The sequence below is a fragment of the Hylobates moloch genome, unplaced genomic scaffold (genome assembly GCF_009828535.3).
Source record: "Hylobates moloch isolate HMO894 unplaced genomic scaffold, HMol_V3 SCAFFOLD_21, whole genome shotgun sequence".
Lineage (NCBI taxonomy): Eukaryota > Metazoa > Chordata > Mammalia > Primates > Hylobatidae > Hylobates > Hylobates moloch.
The window spans coordinates 53,362,451-53,383,506 of NW_026652296.1; the positions used below are offsets into that span (position 1 = coordinate 53,362,451).

Consider the following 21,056-nt stretch of genomic DNA (forward strand, 5'->3'; position numbering starts at 1 on the left):
TGTTGTAAACCTCAAATATACAGAATGAATCAAAAAATTAGCTGTAAATTTGGCCTTAATGTTCCATGTTAAAGCCAAATGTCTATGTTTGTAATCAGCTAAATTTTATATTGTGCAGAAGCCCTGATTTCATGGATGTCCCATATTTCATGGATGCCCCATTCAGTTCATAAGCTCTTGTTTATATGATTTGTGCATGATCCAAATGTGGAAAGAAAATGAGTGGGCAGCCCATTCTGGGTATCAAGCAAAGAGCACAGGCACAGACCATGTGCAAGAAGCAGCCTTAGGCAAAACTGAACCAAGAGTGGTTTCATACAGGTATTTCTCTAAGTCTTTAATTTTTTACTTATTCCTTTCCCCTTTTTAATGTGATAGCCACATAATCACCTTCTGCTGCCTCCCCAACCTCAACTTCGGTGTTCTTTGGCAGATAGTGACTTCGGTGTTCTTCGGCAGATAGTGACTTCGGTGTTCTTTGGCAGATAGCCTACAAATGAAATTTCAAAGGCTAAGCATATAATGTTTGCTCACTTGATGTGGTAAGCAACAGAGAACTAAATCTGAACTTTGGCAAAAGTCTATTAATAATTGACAAATAACAGAACAGTGAGGATGTACAAAGCAATACATTAAAAAAAAAAAACTCCATCTGGGATAGCAATAACCTGTGAAAATGCTCCCCCGGCTAATTTGTATCAATGATTATGAACAACATGCTAAATCAGTACTTCCAAAGTCTATATATGACTATTACAGGTCTGGGGCAAATGATGAAGAAACTTTGGCTGATAATATTGCAGCATTTTCCAGGTAAGAAAATTTATTTTTTTAAATTGTGTTTTAAAATTATACAAAGACTGTACCAAAATGAGATCTCCTAGTTTTACGTTGGTGGTGTGTAATTATTTGTTCAGATTTGTGCTTAGTAGAGAGGGGAAAGTTCTTGGGGCTGTAAGAAATCTTGGGCCTTTAAATTGTTAAAAAATATTCCAAGCCTGTGAATCTTGAACAACTGACAGCAAAAGCCAAACCTATGTTACTTCACTTGGAAGTATGATAACAATTAATTTAACTACATATAAAAATAGCGATAAATTCAGATGACTTTTCTTTTTCTTAGTATGACAGTAAGTGCTTATGTTCGTGGTGTAGGAAACAGCATTAAATGCCAGATAACAATCTTATCCAGATGAACCAGATTGGATCGTTGGCTCAAATGTTCTCTTCCTGCTGGCTTTTCGTGTTATCATTCATTTTGATTACTGTTGTCTAAACTTTCACTTTAGATTTCAATTTGTCTATGTAGCATTAATCTTTCAACTTTGCTGTTTCATCTCTCCTTCAAAGCACTTCATCTCTCTTCCCAAATTAGTTTTCCTTTGACTTTCATATTTCAAAGCACAAGATGGTGGGTGACATGGTTTATGTTTTCTGTTTGTAATAAAAACAAGAAATAAAATCATTTCAAAGGGATTTTTTTTATAGCAGTTACAAAAATGGTTTATTTGCTGGAGCAAGAGAGGAGTGCCTTCACTACACTACACTCAGTCTCATCCATCTAACATTATGGCTGTTAGTAAAGGCAATCAGTATTGTGGGTACTCACTGATGGTGATAAGTTAAAGACAAAAAGGCAGAAAATATGCAGGGGGAGAGAATCAGCCTTCCTCCCTGATTTTCACTCAAAATCAGTTTTCCATATTTAAATTAGGAGAAATAAAATTATCCCGGCCAAGGTGGCCTCTGGTAGGCAGCACTGATTCACCCACAAATCCATGTAGAAGACTGAAAATGGCAATGGGGTGAAGGATATGGCCTCTCCCCAACCCTTTCAAGCCTTGACTTTGTCTCAGGTTTTGCCTGGAACCCAAATGAGCTCAACAAATGCCAGAGAAGTCATGGGAAGGGAAGTTGACTGAGAGTAGAGGGGCTTAAAATTCTGCACCATTATTTACTATTTTAGACTCATTTAAAAGTTTCTGCTCTTGGAAGATGCCCCTTCTTGGGCCGATATTAACTTTGTCCACCAAAATTTGCCTATGAGTGGTCTCTTGAAAACACCTTAACCCAAATAGGTTATTACAACTAAGGAAATTTCAGACCCTTGACAGATTTATAGAGTTAATGTCTCAGCATCGCTAGACCTCCAATGCTCAAGTGATTATTTATTTCATTTATATACAGCCTTCCTCACTTCTTAATTCCGTTTGTCGCATGCTAGCTAATTAACTAGAGCTAATTAGGAGTCTCCATGAGCTACACTGTGTACTACATGCTGAGGAAAAAGCAGTGAGCCAGACAAAGTTCCTGTCCATAGGAGCTTACATTCCACTGAAGGCATATCAGCTTCCATAATGCTGTTGGGTTGAACTGATGCAAAATGGGCCCAAAATAGTTGGCCAAGTGGAGGTCTCAGAGAGGATGCAAAGGGGTGCCACAAAGCAGATGGATCACCTATGCAACCCTTTAAATTGTAGAAATTTGGGAGACACAGAAGGCTTGGTGACTTCTAAGTTGTGAACTGGAAAAGTGCCTCATGCCTCTTATGTGAATTACATGGTATTCAAGTGAGTATTCCCATCCTATGTATGTACCAAGTAACTTAGGGATAGGACACAGAGAATGAAAATGAATTTGCAGTGCCACCTTTTCCATGAACCTTGATCATTCTCTTTTGTTCAGCTTTAAATAAAAAAAAAAAATATTGATCAACTTTCTTTGGAGGACAGCTGATGCTATTTTATTATCAACTAGTTGAGTTTTTATGCAATACATTTTAGCGGTTGTTACCTAGCTAATATCTCAATTCCTCTTTTGCTGTGTGACTCGCTAGGTGACCCTTGATTCCTCACACTGCATCATGTAGCTGGTCACGTGAAACTAAGAATAGAAATTCTGCCAGGGTTGTGGAGACTTTGGGTTGATGGCATGAAGGAAATCAATCTGAAATTTCACATTCTGATTCTAATGAAAAGTGCAAAACAATCAAACCTCAGATAACCCATTGTGATACAAGGACAGAGTATTTCAAACACATTTACGAAATTTATACACCTCCCCATCTCACAAGTACAACAAAAGGTCATTCACAGTGACAGCTTTTATTTCTCTGTACTCAGCTCTGATAATCACATTTTGGAGTTCTGGGGACATGGACCACTCATGTGACCCAGCAGTTGCTTGGAGATATTTTTGGGTAAAACTTGAGACTATTACTGTGGCAATAGAAAGATATGTTTAAAAGGACAAGTAAATGGAACCACCCAGAAGAACAAAATTTCTTATTTTAGTTACAACAAAACGGGGCAAATGTCAGCTTGCTACATTTTGCATGGCTGGAATTGACTGGGATTAATTCAAGGAAGAACAGTAATTTGTTTCTCTTACACATTTATTCAAAGTAGCCTTCTCAACTATGGTCTTCACATTGTTGTAGCTTTTTTTCTGAAATTATCAATGATGGAAGATAATTAAACAATTTGGACACTTAGAAGCCCTCATGATTTCAGAAAAGGAAACTCTTTTCTGCTGCGTTACCTATTGATACTGAAGATTGCATCATTTTCTTTTAAACAACAGATGGGTAAAAGTGATGTCATTCTCTCACTTTAATATTTCAGAAGTGATATGAACTTACCAGTGATATTGTGTTCTCATAGGCATAAATGTCACAAAATCATTTATATAGTATCCACTACAGGTGAATAAGGGGTTTTTGCTTTATATATTTTAACTGTTTAGAGTAAAAAATTAATGTGGAGAAAATTGGAATGCAGTATTATAGTATTACACGACTTACAAAACATGAATCCACTATGTCCAGTTGGTGTGATTCAGAAACAGCATACAGTTATAAAGCTGGGTGAGACATGGGTGTCTTCCTTCAACAGGGCAGCTACTTTGTGAGAAGTGTGTATATCATTTGATTTTTTTATAAGTTAAATTTGAGGCCCTTGTTAGATGTGAGGGGTGGGCCAAAATGCCTGTGAACAGATGCTCACCTTTACCCCACTTCCTTTACTTGGCATCTCATTTTCTATCCTTTGAAAACGGTTTATTATTCAATTGGTTCAACTGTTTGCCAGTTGAACCAATTCTTTTTCCAAAGTGGAGGGCCAGGAGAGCACAGTCCGAGAATATAGTGAGGTGCTATTTTATGTATGATTGTGGGAAATTTACTTACATTTGGGGTGGGGTTGGGCAAGGCTTGGAAAGCTAGTGAGCTATCTGACATAGTTGTTGTTACTGCTATTTGAAAAATATCAACACATGGAGGACTCTTTAGATAACATGCATGTTCCCATTCCATTGATTTTATCTAATTTTATGTAGGAATTACGTTTTGTGCATTGGTTGACAAGCCTCTGTAACATCCTCAGAACAGAAAATACTGTTTAAGGGAAAGTAAGAGCCCACAGTTATTAAAGTGACTGCGCCACCACGTGGACAAGCATAAAGCCACTGTCTGGAGATGGAAGGATTTAGCCTTGCTTTATAAATGGGAATTTGACCTTTAAAAATGTCCGTTTTGGCACGTACGCACACACACACAGACACACACACACACACACACACACACACACACACACACACAGCTGCTGCCCTGCAGATTCGCGTGTTCTTGTCATAAAGCTTCCATTGTTTCTCTAGCTCTAAGTAAATATTAATGCCTTCCAAGGCTGGCATGCCAATGGCTGCTATTAAGATCGTTTTCTCTCATTCTAATAACACACTTAGAGATGATTGGTAATAAAAACTCTCTTCAAGGCTTCTGCTTCTCCCCCTTCAAAATGGAGATCAAAGAATCATGCTGTGAGGGTCCGTCAAGAAGAAAACACTTTCAGCAACAGAGCATGTGGTGTGACATAAAATAATGACAATTATAATGTTCAAAGGAATAGCACACAAATCACACAGTAAAACTTCTTTATTATGCTTTTCAGGGACTGGATGTTTTTACTTTATTATGTGAGGAAGGGTTAGATTACAGACCCTTAGCTATTCCACAAAGCAATAGAAGGCAGAATTTCTTCTTCCGCTACAGGAAGTACACTTCAATTAAGGGCTTTTTCTTTTTCTTCTTTTTTTTTCTTTAAGTTACTGCATTACTATATCATACTTCACTATATTTACTAAAAAGTCATGCTGTTTCTGGAAGTAGAGTTAAATCTAGGTAATACTAGGTGAATACTGGTTAGATATGCATGTGTGCCTAAACAACAGGTTTATTATACTCATGCATATTAGAAATAGGGCTGCATTTTCTTCAATTTTAATCAGTACTAATGAGAATAATGAATCAAAACAAATAGGAGATAGATATTTTGCCAGGAGGAGAGAGAACTAGTTCTTCTGTAAATTTTACTGGTGAATTTTTGGTTGCTGGTTTGTTGGTAATTTTCATTCCAACACAGAAGAATCACAGAAACAGTCATTTAAAATAATTTTCAGGAGTCAAAAACTTTTTAACACTCAAATTTCAGTTTTTGTCCAATAACATTTTTGAGAAAACTGTTAAATTAAACTAATAAAAAACCTTCCCTCATCATTAGACTTTAATGAATATAGCATATAGCTCAATAATTTTGAAGAAATCAAATTATAATTTTAAAAGTAATTGCCTGACGCTGCTGTTGATCACATAAAAAGAAGACAAACTAGACATAGCCTATCTTCTTAAACTCTAATCTAAACTCTATGCATTTGTATACCATCTTGATTTTCAAGATTGGGGAAGTGAAACGAAAACTATGTTCACACAAGAACCTGTACGTGAATGTTTGTAGTGGCTTTATTTAGAATTTCCCCCCAAACTGGAAGTATTCAAAATGTCTTTTAGCTTGGGAATGATTGGACAAATGATGGTACCCCCGTACAATGGAATATTATTCATCAACCAAAAGGAACAAACTATTGACACATACAACAACATGAGAAAATCTCCAATGCATTATGTTAAGTGAAAGAAGCCAAACTCAAAAGGCTACAGACCGAATGATTTTGTTTACATGGTATTCTTGCAAAGCAAAATTATCGGGACAAAGAAAAAATTCATCAGTGGTTGTCAGGGGATTGAACTGGGGAGAGTTTCACTACAAAAGAAAATGGGGACGTTTTTGGGAATGATTGAACTTTCCTAGATCTTGATTGTCATGGCAGTTACACCACTGTATGCATTTGTGAAAATTCACAAAACTGCAGACTAAAATGAGTGAATACTATTATATATTAGTTATACTTTAATAAATAATTGCTTGCGAAATTCATTGTCCTCTAATTGTTAACTTTCTCTCCTAACAAACAGTAAAATTGCCTCTTTTCCATTAGCTTTATGCAGTCATTTGCTTGTTTGGAAAAAATCCAATCATATTTTTTCTTTTTAACTAAAATGTAATGTCAAAGTTTTGGTTATGTTTTTGAAACTCCAAAGCCTTTTATTTTATTTTGTTTTTTTAAATTCTAGATGGAAGCTGTATCCAAGGATGCTCCGGAATGTTGCTGAAACAGATCTGTCGACTTCTGTGTTAGGACAGAGGGTCAGCATGCCAATATGCGTGGGGGCTACGGCCATGCAGCGCATGGCTCACGTGGACGGCGAGCTTGCCACTGTGCGAGGTAGGAGGAAGACTGTCACCATAGGGGCAGAAGGGGGCTAAGGTTTATTGACTTCCTTCTCTGAATGCACCAAGCAAACATGTTCCTTGATGTTTTTACACTCAGAAACATTAAGCTCATAGACTCTGTCATCAAAATACCTGTTCCTGCATGTCCTGCTCCTCTTCTTTCCAGCTGTGTGACTGGGCAAGACACCCTCTCTCTGCATTGGTTTCTTTGGCTGTGAAATGGGGACAAAAATTGTACCTGCCTCACTGGGTTATGGTGAGGATTGAATGAGTTCAGGTATACAAAGTTCACGGCAGAGAGTAGTGGCTCAGTAACTGTTGGTTATATTATGGGTATTAATAGTACTGTCTCAGGAAATAGATCTCTGACAAGTAGACTCACCCAAGGTCACCGCTAGGTAGTTACAGAATTGGAATTCAGCCCTGTGGCTACCTTATCTCAAAACCCTCCTGCTTCCCCCAAACCAAAGTGGTTCTCACAGCCAAATTGCAAATGGAGCAACGTGGTTGGTTGTGTTTTCTTCCATGGTTTTGGATCATGATTCTTTTTCATGAATGCGTTATATTCCCAATAGAGCAGTTCCAGCTGCCTTAGGGGGGAGTGATGAGAAAATCAAATATGATGTAAAGAAATCTCTTATTAGGGCTAATTTATTAACTTTCCAGTTCTCTAGCAACTATGAACATTTGAAAGGCTGTGCAGAGTAAAAAATCTCCCCAAATTCTGCTTCGGAAACTCATATAAAAGTTGGAAATGAATTCTTTTGATGCTAAGCAGAGCAGAAAGAGAACACGACTATATAATATTTTAAAACATTTTAGTTTTAAGAATTAAGGATCTTGTGAATTCACCTCCCTTCTTGAAATGTCTGACATAAAATTCTGTCGGGGTATCAGAATGGCACAATGAGGTTTTGCTGGACAGACTTAGCGGCTTCCTTAATTCTAGGACCACACACAAATAAGTGGCTTTGGGGCCTCAGCCTTTTGTCTATGGTAATCCTGAAACATAAGTAGAGAGAAGAAAAAAAAAAGGAAAATACTAAATGGGTATATATGGATACAAAATCAAGATAATAAAGGCTCTTTCAGGCTGGAAGCTATAGGCAACAACCTTAGAAAGAAAGAAAACAAATGAACACCAAAAAACTAAAACTTTAGTGCTCTTAAATCTCAATGAAAATAAAAAGTAAATGGTAAACTGAAAGAAATGAAAAAAAATATGAGACTGTGAAGGGTTAATGTCCTTTCCACGTAAAAAGCCCTTATATTTGAAGAAGAAAATAATATATTGCTCAAAGGGACAAAGAGAAATAGGTGAACAAAAGATATAAATAGGAAATGTACAAATGGAGACATAAAAGTGACCAACAAACATATGAAAAATATTCAATTTCATTAATAAGCAAAGACATGTAAATTATGACCATCTATTTTATTTTCCAGATATCGAATTTTTATTTTAAGATCAGGCAGTATGATTAGGTTAGGGAGAAAATGTGCATTTCAAACAGTGTTGAGAAAAGTGTAAAATGGAATAATCTTCCTAGAAAATAATCTGGCACGGTATATCAGAGCTCTAAAAATGTAAATTCCATGTGATGCTAAAAATTCTCTTCTAGGAATTCCAAGGAAATAATTATGATTTTTGAGGAAAAAAATTCTGCAAGGATTTTCATGCTTCTTGTTTTTAGCAGGAGAATAATTAGAAAAAAATACCCAAACATCTCATAATTGGAGATAGTTTGCAAAAAATATGATGCATAAAAATGGCATCTAATTAAAAAATTATACTATAGGAAGAGTGCAATAACATAGAATGATATTTTAATTTAAAATTGTAAGAAATCAGTGGCAAACAATAGTCAGGTCCTAAAATACATTTAGTTTCAAAGATCACAATTTACAAATGTTTATTTGTAAGTGATGAGATTACTCCTGACTTTATACTCGTCTGATTTTTGGCTCAATCTTATAAACTCTTCTTTGAATTATTTTGTAAGGAGGAAATGATAAAAATTAGATTTAAAAGAGTAGAGATAAAGGGACAAGGGACCATGAAGAGAATGGAAATAAAGCAAGGAAGCAGAGAAAGCAAAAAGCAGAGCTCACTTGGTAAGGCATCCTGGAGCCAGCAAATTATTTTTACCACATGTATTAGTTCCTTCTCACACTGATTTAAAGATACTCTTTGAGACTGGGTAATTTATTAAGGAAAGAGGTTTAACTGACACACAGTTCTACATGGCTGGGGAGGCCTCATGAAACTTACGATCATGGTAGAAGGCAAAGGGGAAGGAATGACCTTCTTCCCATGGTGGCAGGAGAGAGAAGTGCAAGCAGGGAAATGCCAGATACTTATAAAACCATCTGATCTCATGAGAACTCATCCACTAGCATAAGAACAGCATGGGGGAAACCACTCCCACGATCCAATCACCTCCCACTAGGTCTCTCCCTCAACACCTGGGATTACAATTCAAGATGAGATTTGGATGGAGAAACAAAGCCTAACCATACCAACACATACTATTTGACACATTTGATATTTGACAGGTGTTTCTGTCCCTATTTTGTGGGCAAGTAGCTGGAGTTCCAGAGAAAACAGTTTTTCATAGCTCGTCAATGACAGATTTATTCTCCAAGTCACTTCTGATGGTTCCAAGACTAGTCTTTATTCTTGGTGGAGTTGGGCTGAGAAGAAAGAGGAAAAGAAAGCAGAAAAGAAAGCTTCCTTAGAAACTATGATTTGACAGCGTAAGTAGGACTATTTCCTCCAGAAGTAACCATAAGAGGATCTTAAATGCCTATTACAGTCTCATCCCCTTAGATCTATTTAACACTTACAAAGCAATTATCATGTTCCAGACACTATTTTAAGTATATTACGAGTATTATAGCATTGAAGCCTCAGAACAGCCCAAATAAACAGGTCATATTATTAAACCTATTTTACACAGGAGAAACTGAGGCACACGCCAGCTGAATAACCTTGCCTAGGGATGCACAATTCATAAGTGATAGAGATGGGATTCAGATAGAGGTATTCTGTCTCCAGAATCTCGGCTCCTCACCACTTTGCAAGGGCTTTAATTTCAGAAACTCCTATGAAGTGTCATGAGGAGAAGCCCATTATGATCCCCTAGAAGTAATTATAGTTTTAGGAGCAGGCAAAGCAGGCCCCTCAGGAGAATAAGTTACACAATAGACATTTGGATAAGGTGGATCCAGCAGAACAAAGAGAGGGTGGTGACATTGAGATTGCAGAGGAATTGGGGAAGGCAATGGACGTGTACACATGTTGCTCTCAAAAATCTAGGGTCCTCCATTGGGTTCCTATCAGGGCAGCAACATCAGAGTTTCTATTCTGTATTTGTATTAGAAACCTCTCTCCGGGGTTTCTGAGTTTTCACCTATGTTTCAAAGACCATCTATAGGTTATTAGTCTATTTAATATTTAGGTATATCCAGAAAGCTGATGGTCATCAGCTCATAGCAGAGTGCTCTTTGGCTGGTGTGTTTTGGTTGTGGGACAGTGGGTTACTTGCAAGGAAAGAATGAATGCCTGGAGTAGATGGTGCTTGTGCTCTGGACGTATTCCCTTGTTACTTCCCATTTCCATCAGACCTACCACTTTTTGCCTGACATTATCTGTTGCAACATAAGCCCATGGATAGGTGTGTTTGAAGTAGCAGAATGGGAGAGAGGGTTCCCTAGCTAATGATGTACAGCAGTAGGTGGATAAATACCCAAGCTCTCTTTGCTCAGGGTAACTGAAGCATTTTCTAATATGGTCACCCAGTGCTCCTTGGAAGGATTGAGTCCCAGTTGCCCACTGAAGTTGCCTGCCCTTGAACACACCCTCTTTTATTGGCTTCCTTCCCATTCTTCTCTCACTTCCCCATTCCTTCAATTCATTGAGATCGTTTCCAAATAAGATGACTTGCTCTCACATCTCTGTGTCATTTTTGGCTTCTTGAAGTATGCAAACCAGGATAATAGCTAACTGAAGGCTATAGATAGCCACAGGCAAATTTAAGTAACAGTGTAAGAATAGTCATACTTGGTAGAGATTTATTTATGAAAACTCAGAAAATTCACATGGAATTATGAAGTTATTATTGGATTTATTCCATCATTCCCAGAAAGAATATGGAAATCCTCTCAAGCAAGCCAGTCCTTGGGAATATTGGGAAATCTATGCAATTTGTTGTGGAGTATTTTTTCTCTTACCCTCCTAAATATCTGGCCGCTAAGCATTCCTGTCTCCAGAGACTTAGACCCTAGCAGGGAAGAGAAGTTGGGGCCAGGTCCAGAAAACAGGGGTTAGTTATCAATCTTTCTGGAGAAGTGTCCCCCTCAGCATGGTCAGTGAGAGTAAGTTAAACCCATTGGTGTCCACAGGCAATGGTCTGGCCTGAGTAATTAGAATGGGCCTCCAGAAAGTTCTGGGAATTGCTATGGTACCATAGTCTCGTTTTCCCTGTTGACTCTCCAGATTTATTCAGAGTCCAACTTCAAGGGCCTTTCTGCCCTTCCTGTCACAACTGTGGGATAATAATAATCCACCTTATTAACTGGGACCGAGGACTGAACTCGACTCTTTTTTTTTTGAAACAGAGTCTTGCTCTGTCACCAGACTGGAGTGCAGTGGCGCTATCTCTGCTCACTGCAACCTCTGCCTCCCAGGTTCAAGCGATTCCCCTGCCTCAGCCTCCTGGGTAGCTAGGACTACAGGGGTGCACCATGACGGCTGGCTAATTTTTTGTATTTTAGTAGAGACAGGGTTTCAGCATGTTGGCCAGGATGGTCTTGATCTCCTGACTTCGGGATCTGCCTGCCTTGGCCTCCCAAAGTGCTGGGATTACATGCGTGAGCCACCGCGCCCAGTCTGAACTCTACTCTTTTACACTGCTGCATGTTTGTAGAGTGACCAATGAAGCTATACTTTTTTCATTTTCAAAATGATGATGAATACAAGGTTATCAAATAAAACACAGAGGGCCCATTATGTTTGAATTTCAGATAAACAATAAATCATAGGTGTCCTGTATGTTTGCTCAATCTGGCAACCCTAGATGAATAAGAGCTCTCACCTGCAGGGGTTCTTGTGACGATTCATGAAATAAATGCTGGAAATCCTTACACACTATCTTTATTTGCCCCTTAGGGCTCAAAGTCCCCAAAATCTTTATCTTTCACACACAAAAACTCACTTTCAGAAAAGTATATTCCATTTACATCTAGTGGAAATAAAAATTGTTCTTTTTCTTTGCTAAAAATATTTTTATTTTAAGCTTTATGCAGAAACCTCAGGGGGAAAAAAAGGTACTTTTAGGAGCCAGGCTTGCTTGCAATGTAAATGTCCACAAAAAGATGAAATTGAAACAAACAAACAAACAAACAAACAAACAAACAAACAGTGCAAGCTCCTGGGTGGAGACTGCAGTGAGTCTGAGATTGCATGTTCCATCAGAAGGGGGCAGCTACATCTTAGCTGTTGATGACCCAAGAGAGCAGGGATGTGGGATTGCCAAATCTTCCAAAATTTTAAGAAGCCAGCAATCTTGATTTCTATATACAATCTCCTCGTTTTTAAATGTGGGTGAATAAATCAAAATTCCCTAAAACACTGTTTGGGGCAACAATGTGTGGGCCAAAGTAAATACTTTTGTGGGCTACATGTGTCCCCTGGGCTGTCCATCTGGAACATCTGATTTATGTAGAAATTTACCATGAACTAGTTTTATTTCTGTGGCAGGTCATTTTCACTCTCTAGGATTACATTTCTTCATTGATAAAGTGAGCTACTTGAGCAAGACCAGTGGATTGAATGCCACGTCCCAAGGAGGCTGGGTTGTTCCCAGGGATCTTACAGAACTTAGGTGTGACACTGAGCATGCAGCTACTTGTGTTGCATTTTGGCATTCAAAAGAAAAGTTCTTTAAATAGTTCTGCTGGTAAGACAAAAAAAAAAAGAAGAAGAAATAAAAAACTTTCACAACAAAAATCTCCAAAAACAAAAACCCAGAAAATTGGCATGGAAGTGGATGATCTTTGCAATTTTTTCAGTATATAAATAAATGATTTTGATCCCATTTAAAATTTTATCAAATGCAAAAAAAAAAAAAAAAAAAAAACAATTCAAAGTATAGAGCTACCTTTTCTTACCCTTCTAAATCTACACTTTATGTCAGCCCTGGAGGGTTTAGATGCACTTTATGTCAGCCCACTTCTTTCCACTGCACTATGTCAGCCCTGGAGGGTTTAGATGAGTCAGTGAGCATTTGAGTGCATTTGATTTCCATTTTTCAAAGTACATTCTTGGTCTATAGGAGAGGGACAAGATATGTAACTATCTCTGACTATTGCTAAAAACACAAACATGTGTTTAATAAATGTTGCATAAACTCAGAAAGTGATACTTCAAAGTGTTGTGAAAAATGATGATCACCAGCATTTAGAGCAATTAGTATGTGCCACGCAATTTGACTTTATTATTTATTCATCTGTCCTTACCACCATCTTAAAATACGTGAGTGTAAAACCTTGAGAAACTTTCTCCAACTCCTGTGGGTGTGGAAATCGAGGCTTAGAGAGGTTAAATGCTTTGCTCAGATTATTAATCACTTAGGCAGTGCTACCTATAATATCCTGCTCTGTTACTGATATTTCCAAATGTCATTAACTGTAGCAAGAATCCTAAGGCAAGCACTATGCTATCATCTTAAAATATTTATTGCAAACATCTTATGTTTTATTGTTTTATCTTTTTAACTTTGAGAAGATAAAATAAGCCACAGAAGTGAAATTAATTGGGAAATATTCACTTTTTGCAAAATTTGGGAGCATAAACAATGGGTCATGAATTACAATCAAACAAAAAATAAAATTCTAAGAAGTCTTTTAAAGTGGAAGAAAAATAACTGAAAAATACTGAATGGAGGGCACTTTTTCATGCACTGTGTTATGAATAAAAAATTTGATTCAATACATTACTTAATCAACATTTTAATAGTTGTAAATCTTATAATATTTAAGCTGTTTTATAAGTGCCTCCACTTATAATGGCACATCCATTTGAAACTCTAGCAGATCATTTTTATTTATTTTTTTTGAATTTTTTTCTTTATATTCTTTAAAGAAGAATACAAAATTATTTCTATGAATATTTAACATATTGAAGGAAATAGCAATAATAAATATAAATGCTAACACATATAAAATAGGTGGTATCATTAGGCTAAATTTTAGTCTTCCAGAATAAGTAGAACATCTCTGACTTCTCAAATATCCAATTAATAAAATGCTTACTATACCATTTGGTGCTTTAAGAACATTACCATGGAAACCTCTCAGGTTTTATGCATAGTAGCTGTAATAAAATTTTCCTTCATCTTTCGTGGAGCTACTTGAGATTCTTTTCTCCCTTTAAACATGAGAAATCAAAAAGAAAGAGAAAAAAAGGATTAAATATTCATTTATCCTTTTGCTTCTGACTTGTTATGTGGACAAGTGCCACATGAGGGAGTGCTGGGACCTCATATCAAGAAAAATTAAAACCTACCTAATGCGTTCCAGGAATGTTCAGCATATTAGCAAATTCTTATTAAACTGTCAAAAAAAAAAAGTTTTAAAAGAAATTCCAGCCCCTGGATGCAATTAGAGGCTACCACACAGGATTTGATGGGCCATAAAACCATTAAATCTAAACACTTTCTTTTTGAGCCTAAAAGGCCAGAACATTCCAAAGTGAAGTTTTGGGACTCAGCTATGACTTGACCACCTATTAAGATGCAGGTGGAACAGATTGCAGAGTAACACAAAGAGCCACACAGACCCCAGATGACTGCATTAGGGTGTAGGTGAGAGTTTTAGCTGTTGAATTTTCTGGATTTTCCAAGATTAAGTGATCAACCTTAACATTGAGTGAAAGACCATTCAACAGGAAAAATTGTCGTTTCCTTTGCTCCAAACCCAAACGATGTATTTTTTGAAAGCTTTATTGATTTATATATTTATGTGTTGTGCTAGGTGACCGACTAGATATATGTTTCAGCATACCTACTAGGAAAATATCCCCATTATTCTCAATTTTACCTAATCCAGGCAAAGCACTGGACTTGCTTTAAGGAAAATTTTTACTCTTTCTGAAGTGGAGTGCCTGTCATTTATCAGGTGCAATGCTTGGACTTTATGTTCTTGTGATTAATCCTTACAGTAGGCCTGTGAAGTAATTCTCATTCTGTTTGACAGTAGAGAAGAAGGAAGCCCTTGACCAAGGTCTAGTGCCAGTAACTGTGGTGATGGGGTTTGAACCTAAGTCTATTTCACTCTAAAGTGTAACCAAATTTTATGTTTTAGACTTACTTTTCTAACAATAAAAAGTCAGTGACATGCTCTTTCTGTGTGTAAGCACTCACACACACACACACATCCATATTAAATATGCTTATATAGGTATTAAAAGATTATTGACATTTGATATATATACATATACTAAAATGTATAATTCATGGCTAAAGTATTTTCATATAAACAGTGGCTTCAGTGTTAAAATCACTTTGCAATGAAACAAGATTGTTAACTAAAACACCTATTAAAAAATTAGAATCTAGCTATATTAAAGACAGTCATCAAATGGTATGATTTCTAGGATTTTGCACCAAAATTTAAGCTATTGGGTGGCTTCGTCGAGAGCATGAGATTGCTTCTTCTCAGAATTATTAATGTGCCTGATGACATTAAACTGTGACAGTGAAACAAGTCAGAGGCTCACATGTGTATCCCAACACTGAAGTTGTTAAACACTGGGAAGCGGGTTGAAGTTGTTGTGTGCAAACTCAATACTCCTTAAAACCATTATTTAAAGGCCTATCACTGTGTTGTAGTCTCCATATAATCTGCCATTTATGCCAGGACTTGACAATTCAGTAACATGACAGAATAATAACACAGGAATCACTACGGTAGAGCTAAAGTTTTAGTTTATTGCAGAGTTCTGCCCTAGAAATACAGTGAAAACAAGGAAGGGAGAGCTAAGATGTCCCTGAGACTAATTGTTCCTTGAAAATATTTTCATAAGTAAAAAAGAGGTCTAGAGGTGTAGTGGCAGTGTGGTCACTAAGATTATACAGCTCCAGATTCGTTCAATGGACCATGATGAAAGCACTGGAACGATTAAGTCTGGTTTCCTGGTCTTTCTTGGCAGTGTTTAAATTGGTTCAGTTCCATAAATTGTAAATTAAGATTTGTTTGACAACTTTTAAGTATTTCAAGCATAATTGTAGTTGAAGGTTTGTTCTTCTTTTAGATCACTGACTTCAGAACTTTATTTTTCTGGTTAATCTCACTTGTAATTTTAGATATCCCTAAAACAATGTTGACTGCATCTATATGATGGTAGATCCTCTGTGAAGACCTATATGATGGTAGTTCCCCTGTGAAGATAGGATGACACACTCAATGGACATTACGGTGCACAGTTATACAAACATTTCACTATGACAGGCCCTGAGTTTTGAACCACACAACTGCTTGGTACTTGGTCATTGCATATTTTCCCCATTACGTAATGACTTCCTGTGCAGATGACAAAATGCGTTTTCTCAACAAAATTATTTTCAGAGCAGCTGTTTTGATGACTAAGTTTTGTAGGAGCTTTTTAATCAAATGCACCTAAGAAAACCCCAACACTTTAGGCCCTTTGAACATATTAGACTTTTTTACTTCCTCTTTCCTCTTTTTCCTTAAAACCATAATTTGGAAACTTGACTCTGCCTTCCCATAAAAGAGAGTTATTTTCAAAGAAATTATTTGTGTCTGAATTAACATGTTGTTTAATTGTTCTGTTTGAATCTAGGTATATGATTAGTCCCACATGAATTGACGTTCCAAATAATTTACTCTCATTGATAACTAATATTTTCTATTTCCCTCTATTGTTTTGTGGTGGTGGTGGCTGTGGATGAACATCATTCTCAAATATACTATAATTCCCTTCCTCATCAAGCCCAGCATGATAAACTTCAGTTTTGCCTGATGGTTCTTCATCTTATTTCTGTGTGTAAGATTGTTGGACCTGACATTAAACATTTGGAAACTATTTTATAATTGATAAATTGTGCTTTCTCAGCTTTGAGTAAGTGCTCTCTTCTTCATCTTATACCATTTTATTTTTCTTTGCCATTCACTTCCGCTTCTGATCTGAGACCTAGGAAGCTGGATAAATCCCAGATAAGCAAGCTAAACAGAGAAACAACAACAACAACAACAACAACAACAAAAACACAACCCAAACTAAACCAAACCAAAACCATGGGATAATGGTTAAGTGTACTGAGGGGCCATCATGCGAACACAGTTTAATTCCTTGGCTTTAAAACTAATAAGAGAAGAATGCATAAACAAATGTGTCAAATGTACCTGTGACCCTCTCCAGAGGGTGCCAGCAGAGAAGAAAGGCGGATTTATCAGCAAGGCATGGCTGGCCATTGACAAACCATGGGACAACCACTACCAACTTCACTGCCATTGCTCCATATTTCCCTCCCATTTTCAACGAGCCCCAACTTTGCTCACGACATCACACATATTCTACTAATTTGTATGAGTCCTTTTGAAAGAAAATATCTACCTCATGGTTCTCAAAGTATGGTCCTTGGAACATCAGCGTCAGCAGGACTCTGGAGCTTGTTAGAAATGCAGATCTTAGGTCCCACTACAGACCTACTGAGTCAGAATCTGAATTTTGTTAACATACCATTTGATTCCTCAAAGATTGAGAAACTCTGGTCAGAGCCTGGGATGAAAGTTCCTGTTGGTTCCAAGCCAGAGGTATAGTTCAGGTCTTCACACATGACAGTATTAGATGTAGATGGATATTTTTCCCTTCTGAAGACCTTCAAGGTCTTCTGAGAGCCTATTAAGTTGAGAATGACTGCCTGAAATGAGTGAGAAGTCACAGGGAGACTCTAGATAATTGAGAGATGTGTTCACAGTAGTCTTTGATAAAAACCTGGGATGGGCAGGCTTAGTATCCAGGCCCCTAAAATGTATGTACACAATGGATTTCCTATTTTTGCTTCTTCACATCCAGATTACCTGGATCAGAAATAAATGTTTTCATTAAGGCTTGATGTGACAAACAAACAAAACAAAACTCTGCCAAGCTCTAGAAGAACAATTGCATTTCCCAGCCACAGGGAGAATGCTGCCAGTTTATGCTGTTTTCCAAAGCTATTTACCTGTCCTAGCTCATTTAAATCACTATACATTGGAGTTTAGGATTTGTGTCAACCCCAGAGGTAGCCGCATTCATACCTGATGAATTCTTTTAAATCTCAGCAGTTGATTGTAAGTTCCATAGTATAGGAAATTTAGCCAACCCTCTATTGAGTGGCAGTTTAGAAAGGTCGAGCTACACTTACCTTATGTCAGGTTATTGCAGACCCTTGTGGCATTTTTCCACCCTAGGACATGTGATTTAACTCTAATAGAAATCTTTATTATGGATGGGTCTGAGATTAACTTCTTTCTATAAAACAGAAATCATTCCACTGGCCGTAGCTCATTTTTTGAGATGGAGTGGGGGGAATGGATGATAGTAAACAAGGATATTAATCTCACTTATTTTTATATCATTGTATTTATAGTTACCTTGCAAATGGAAGAGTAGAGAAACCAAAAACATATACTGGGAACTTTACAATTTTTCTTCCAAGTATTATTGATTGATGTTTGGACTATGCAAGGGCTGCCAGCCCCTTAGACTCACTCTGCAGCTCCCCCCATGGAAATTTGTAAACAGGTTAGGGTGGGGGTAGGGAAAAGCATGTTCTTGTTTCACTTCTTGGATTATTTGTTCCAGGCTCTCCAAAGTAATGTGTACTTTGGGAATGCAGAAATTATCTCCTTAGATATTCTCTCCCTATGTATGTCCTCACAGGGAGTTCTTGGAATTGGAGAAGATTCCACTCTCCTTTAGGAGCTTTCACCATAAAGGTATTGAGCACTGCACACGATATTTGCAAGGGAAAAGAGGAATGGGTCTCTTGAGCATCAAAATCATTGTAGAAGAATCTCCAAAGTGTTTTTCAAAATGTCTGTACTAACTTACATTCCTGCCATCAATGGGTTCTGTTTTCTCCACAAGGGGTTCCCTTTTCTTTGCATCCTCACCAACACTTGTTATCATTGGTGTTTTTGATAATAACCATTCTAACAGTTGGAGGTGATACTTCATTATGATTTTAATTTAAATTTTCCTGATAATTAGTGATACCGAGCTTCTTTCATATATCTACTGGCCATTTATATCTCTTCTTTTGAGAAATGTCTGTTCAGATCCTTTGCCCATTTCTTTTTCTTTTTCAACTTTTATTTTAGAATCAGGGAGCACATGTGCAGGTTTGTTACAAAGGTATATTGCATGATGCTGAGGTTTGGAGTGCAAATGAATCCATCACCTAGGTAGTGACCATAGTTCCCAACAGGTAGTTTTTTTCAGCCCTTTTCCCCCTCCCAACCCTACTGTTGTATTCCCCAGCATCTATTGTTACCATTTTTTTGACCATGTGTATCCAATGTTCAGCTTCCATTTATAAGTGACAACATGGTATTTGGTTTTTGGTTACTACATTAATTCACTTAGGATATTGATTTCTCCAGCTGCATCCATGTTGGTGCAAAGGACATGATTTTGTTCTTTTTTATGGCTACATAGTATTCCATGGTGTATATGTACCACATTTTAAAAATTCAGTCCACCATTGAGGGGCATCCGGATTGATTCCATGTCTTTGCTGTTGTGAATAGTGCTGTGATGAACATGCAGGTGCATGTGTCTCTTTGGTAGAATGATTTATTGTCCTTTGGGAATATATCCAGTTAGTGGGATTGCTGGGTCGAATGGTAGAAAAACTCTCAGTTCTTTGAGAAATCTCCAAACTGCTCTCCATAGTGGCTTATTTAATTTACATTCCCTATAGCAGTGTATCAGCCTTCTCTTTTCTCCACAGCCTCACCAACATAGTATTTTTTGACTTTTTAACAAAAGTAATTCTGACTGATATGAGTTGGTATATCATTGTGGTTTTGATTTGCATTTCTTTGATGATTAGAGATGATGAGCATCATTTTCATATATTTATCAGCCTCTTGTATGTCTTTGTTTGAGAAGTGCCTGCACATGTCCTTTGCCCACTTTTTAATGGGGTTATCTGTTTTGTCTTGTTGATTTGTTTAAGTTTCTTATAGATTCTGGATATTAGACCTTTGTTGGATGCATAGTATGCAAATATTTTCTCCAATTTTGTAGGTTGCCTGTTGACTCCTTTGATTGTTTCTCTTGCTGTCCTTTGCCTATTTTTTAATTGGGTTATTTGTTTTCTTGCTATTGAGTTGTTTGAGTTCCTTATTTTTTTGCATATTAGCACTCGTTAGATATATGCTTTACAAATATTTTCTCCCAATCCCTGGGTTGTCTCTTGATTCTGTTAATTGTTTTCTTTGCTATGCAGAGACATTTTAGTTTCATACAATTCCTCAAAAAACTAAAAATAGAATTGCCATATGATCCAGCAATTCTACTTCTGGATATTTGTTGAAAGGAATTGAAATCAGTACGTTGAAGAGATATCTGCACTTCTATGTTCGTTATAGCATTATTCACAATAGTCAAGATATGCCATCAACCTAAGTATCCATTGACAGATGAATGGATAAAGAATGAGGTGTATGTACACAAAGGAATACTAGTCAGCCTTTAAGAAGTGGAAACATGGATGGACATGTTTCTGTAACAACATGGATGGACAAATATTATATGATCTCACTTATATGTGGAATTTAAAAAGTTCGGTCTCACAGAAACAGATCGTAAAAAGGTGGCTACCAGAGGCTGGGAGAGGAAGGAAAAGAATGAGGAAAGTGATATATTGATCAAATTTGTACAAAGTTTCAGTGCAACTGGAGTAATAGGTTTTAGTGACCTATTGTACTGCATGGTGACCACAGTTAATAGTAATGTATTGTATATTTTAAAATTACTAAAAGAATAGGTATTTCATGTTCTCCCTACAAAAAAATGATAAGTTGGTGTATTAGTCCGCTTTCACACTGCTGTAAAGAACTGCCCGAGACTAAGTAATTTATAAACAAAAGAGGTTTAATGGCTCACAGTTCTGCATGGCTGGGAAGGCCTCAGGAAGCTTCCAATCATGGTGAAAGGGAAAGCAGGTATGTCTTACATGGTGGCAGGTAAGAGAGCCTGTGTGTGAGGTGAAGGGGGAAGGGCCCCTTATGAAACCATCAGATCTCGTGTGAGCTCACTCACTAGCATGAAAACAGCATGGAGGAAATCACCCCTATGATCCAATCACCTCTTGCCCTCAACACATGGGGGTTATAGTTCTCTCCCTTGGTGCGTGG

At 37.2% G+C, this 21,056-nt stretch overlaps 1 protein-coding gene across 1 annotated transcript in view; it reads left to right on the forward strand.

Moving 5' to 3' along the window:
- The first annotated feature begins 644 nt into the window (after positions 1-644).
- The window catches only part of HAO1 (hydroxyacid oxidase 1), a 57,935-nt gene continuing 37,523 nt past the window's right edge, over positions 645-21,056 (forward strand). Inside the window, exons 1-2 of the mRNA XM_032142423.2 lie at positions 645-813; positions 6,467-6,618. Coding sequence (XP_031998314.1) covers positions 677-813; positions 6,467-6,618 — 289 coding nt within the window. The 5' untranslated portion in view covers positions 645-676. The remainder of the gene's footprint in view (positions 814-6,466; positions 6,619-21,056) is intronic.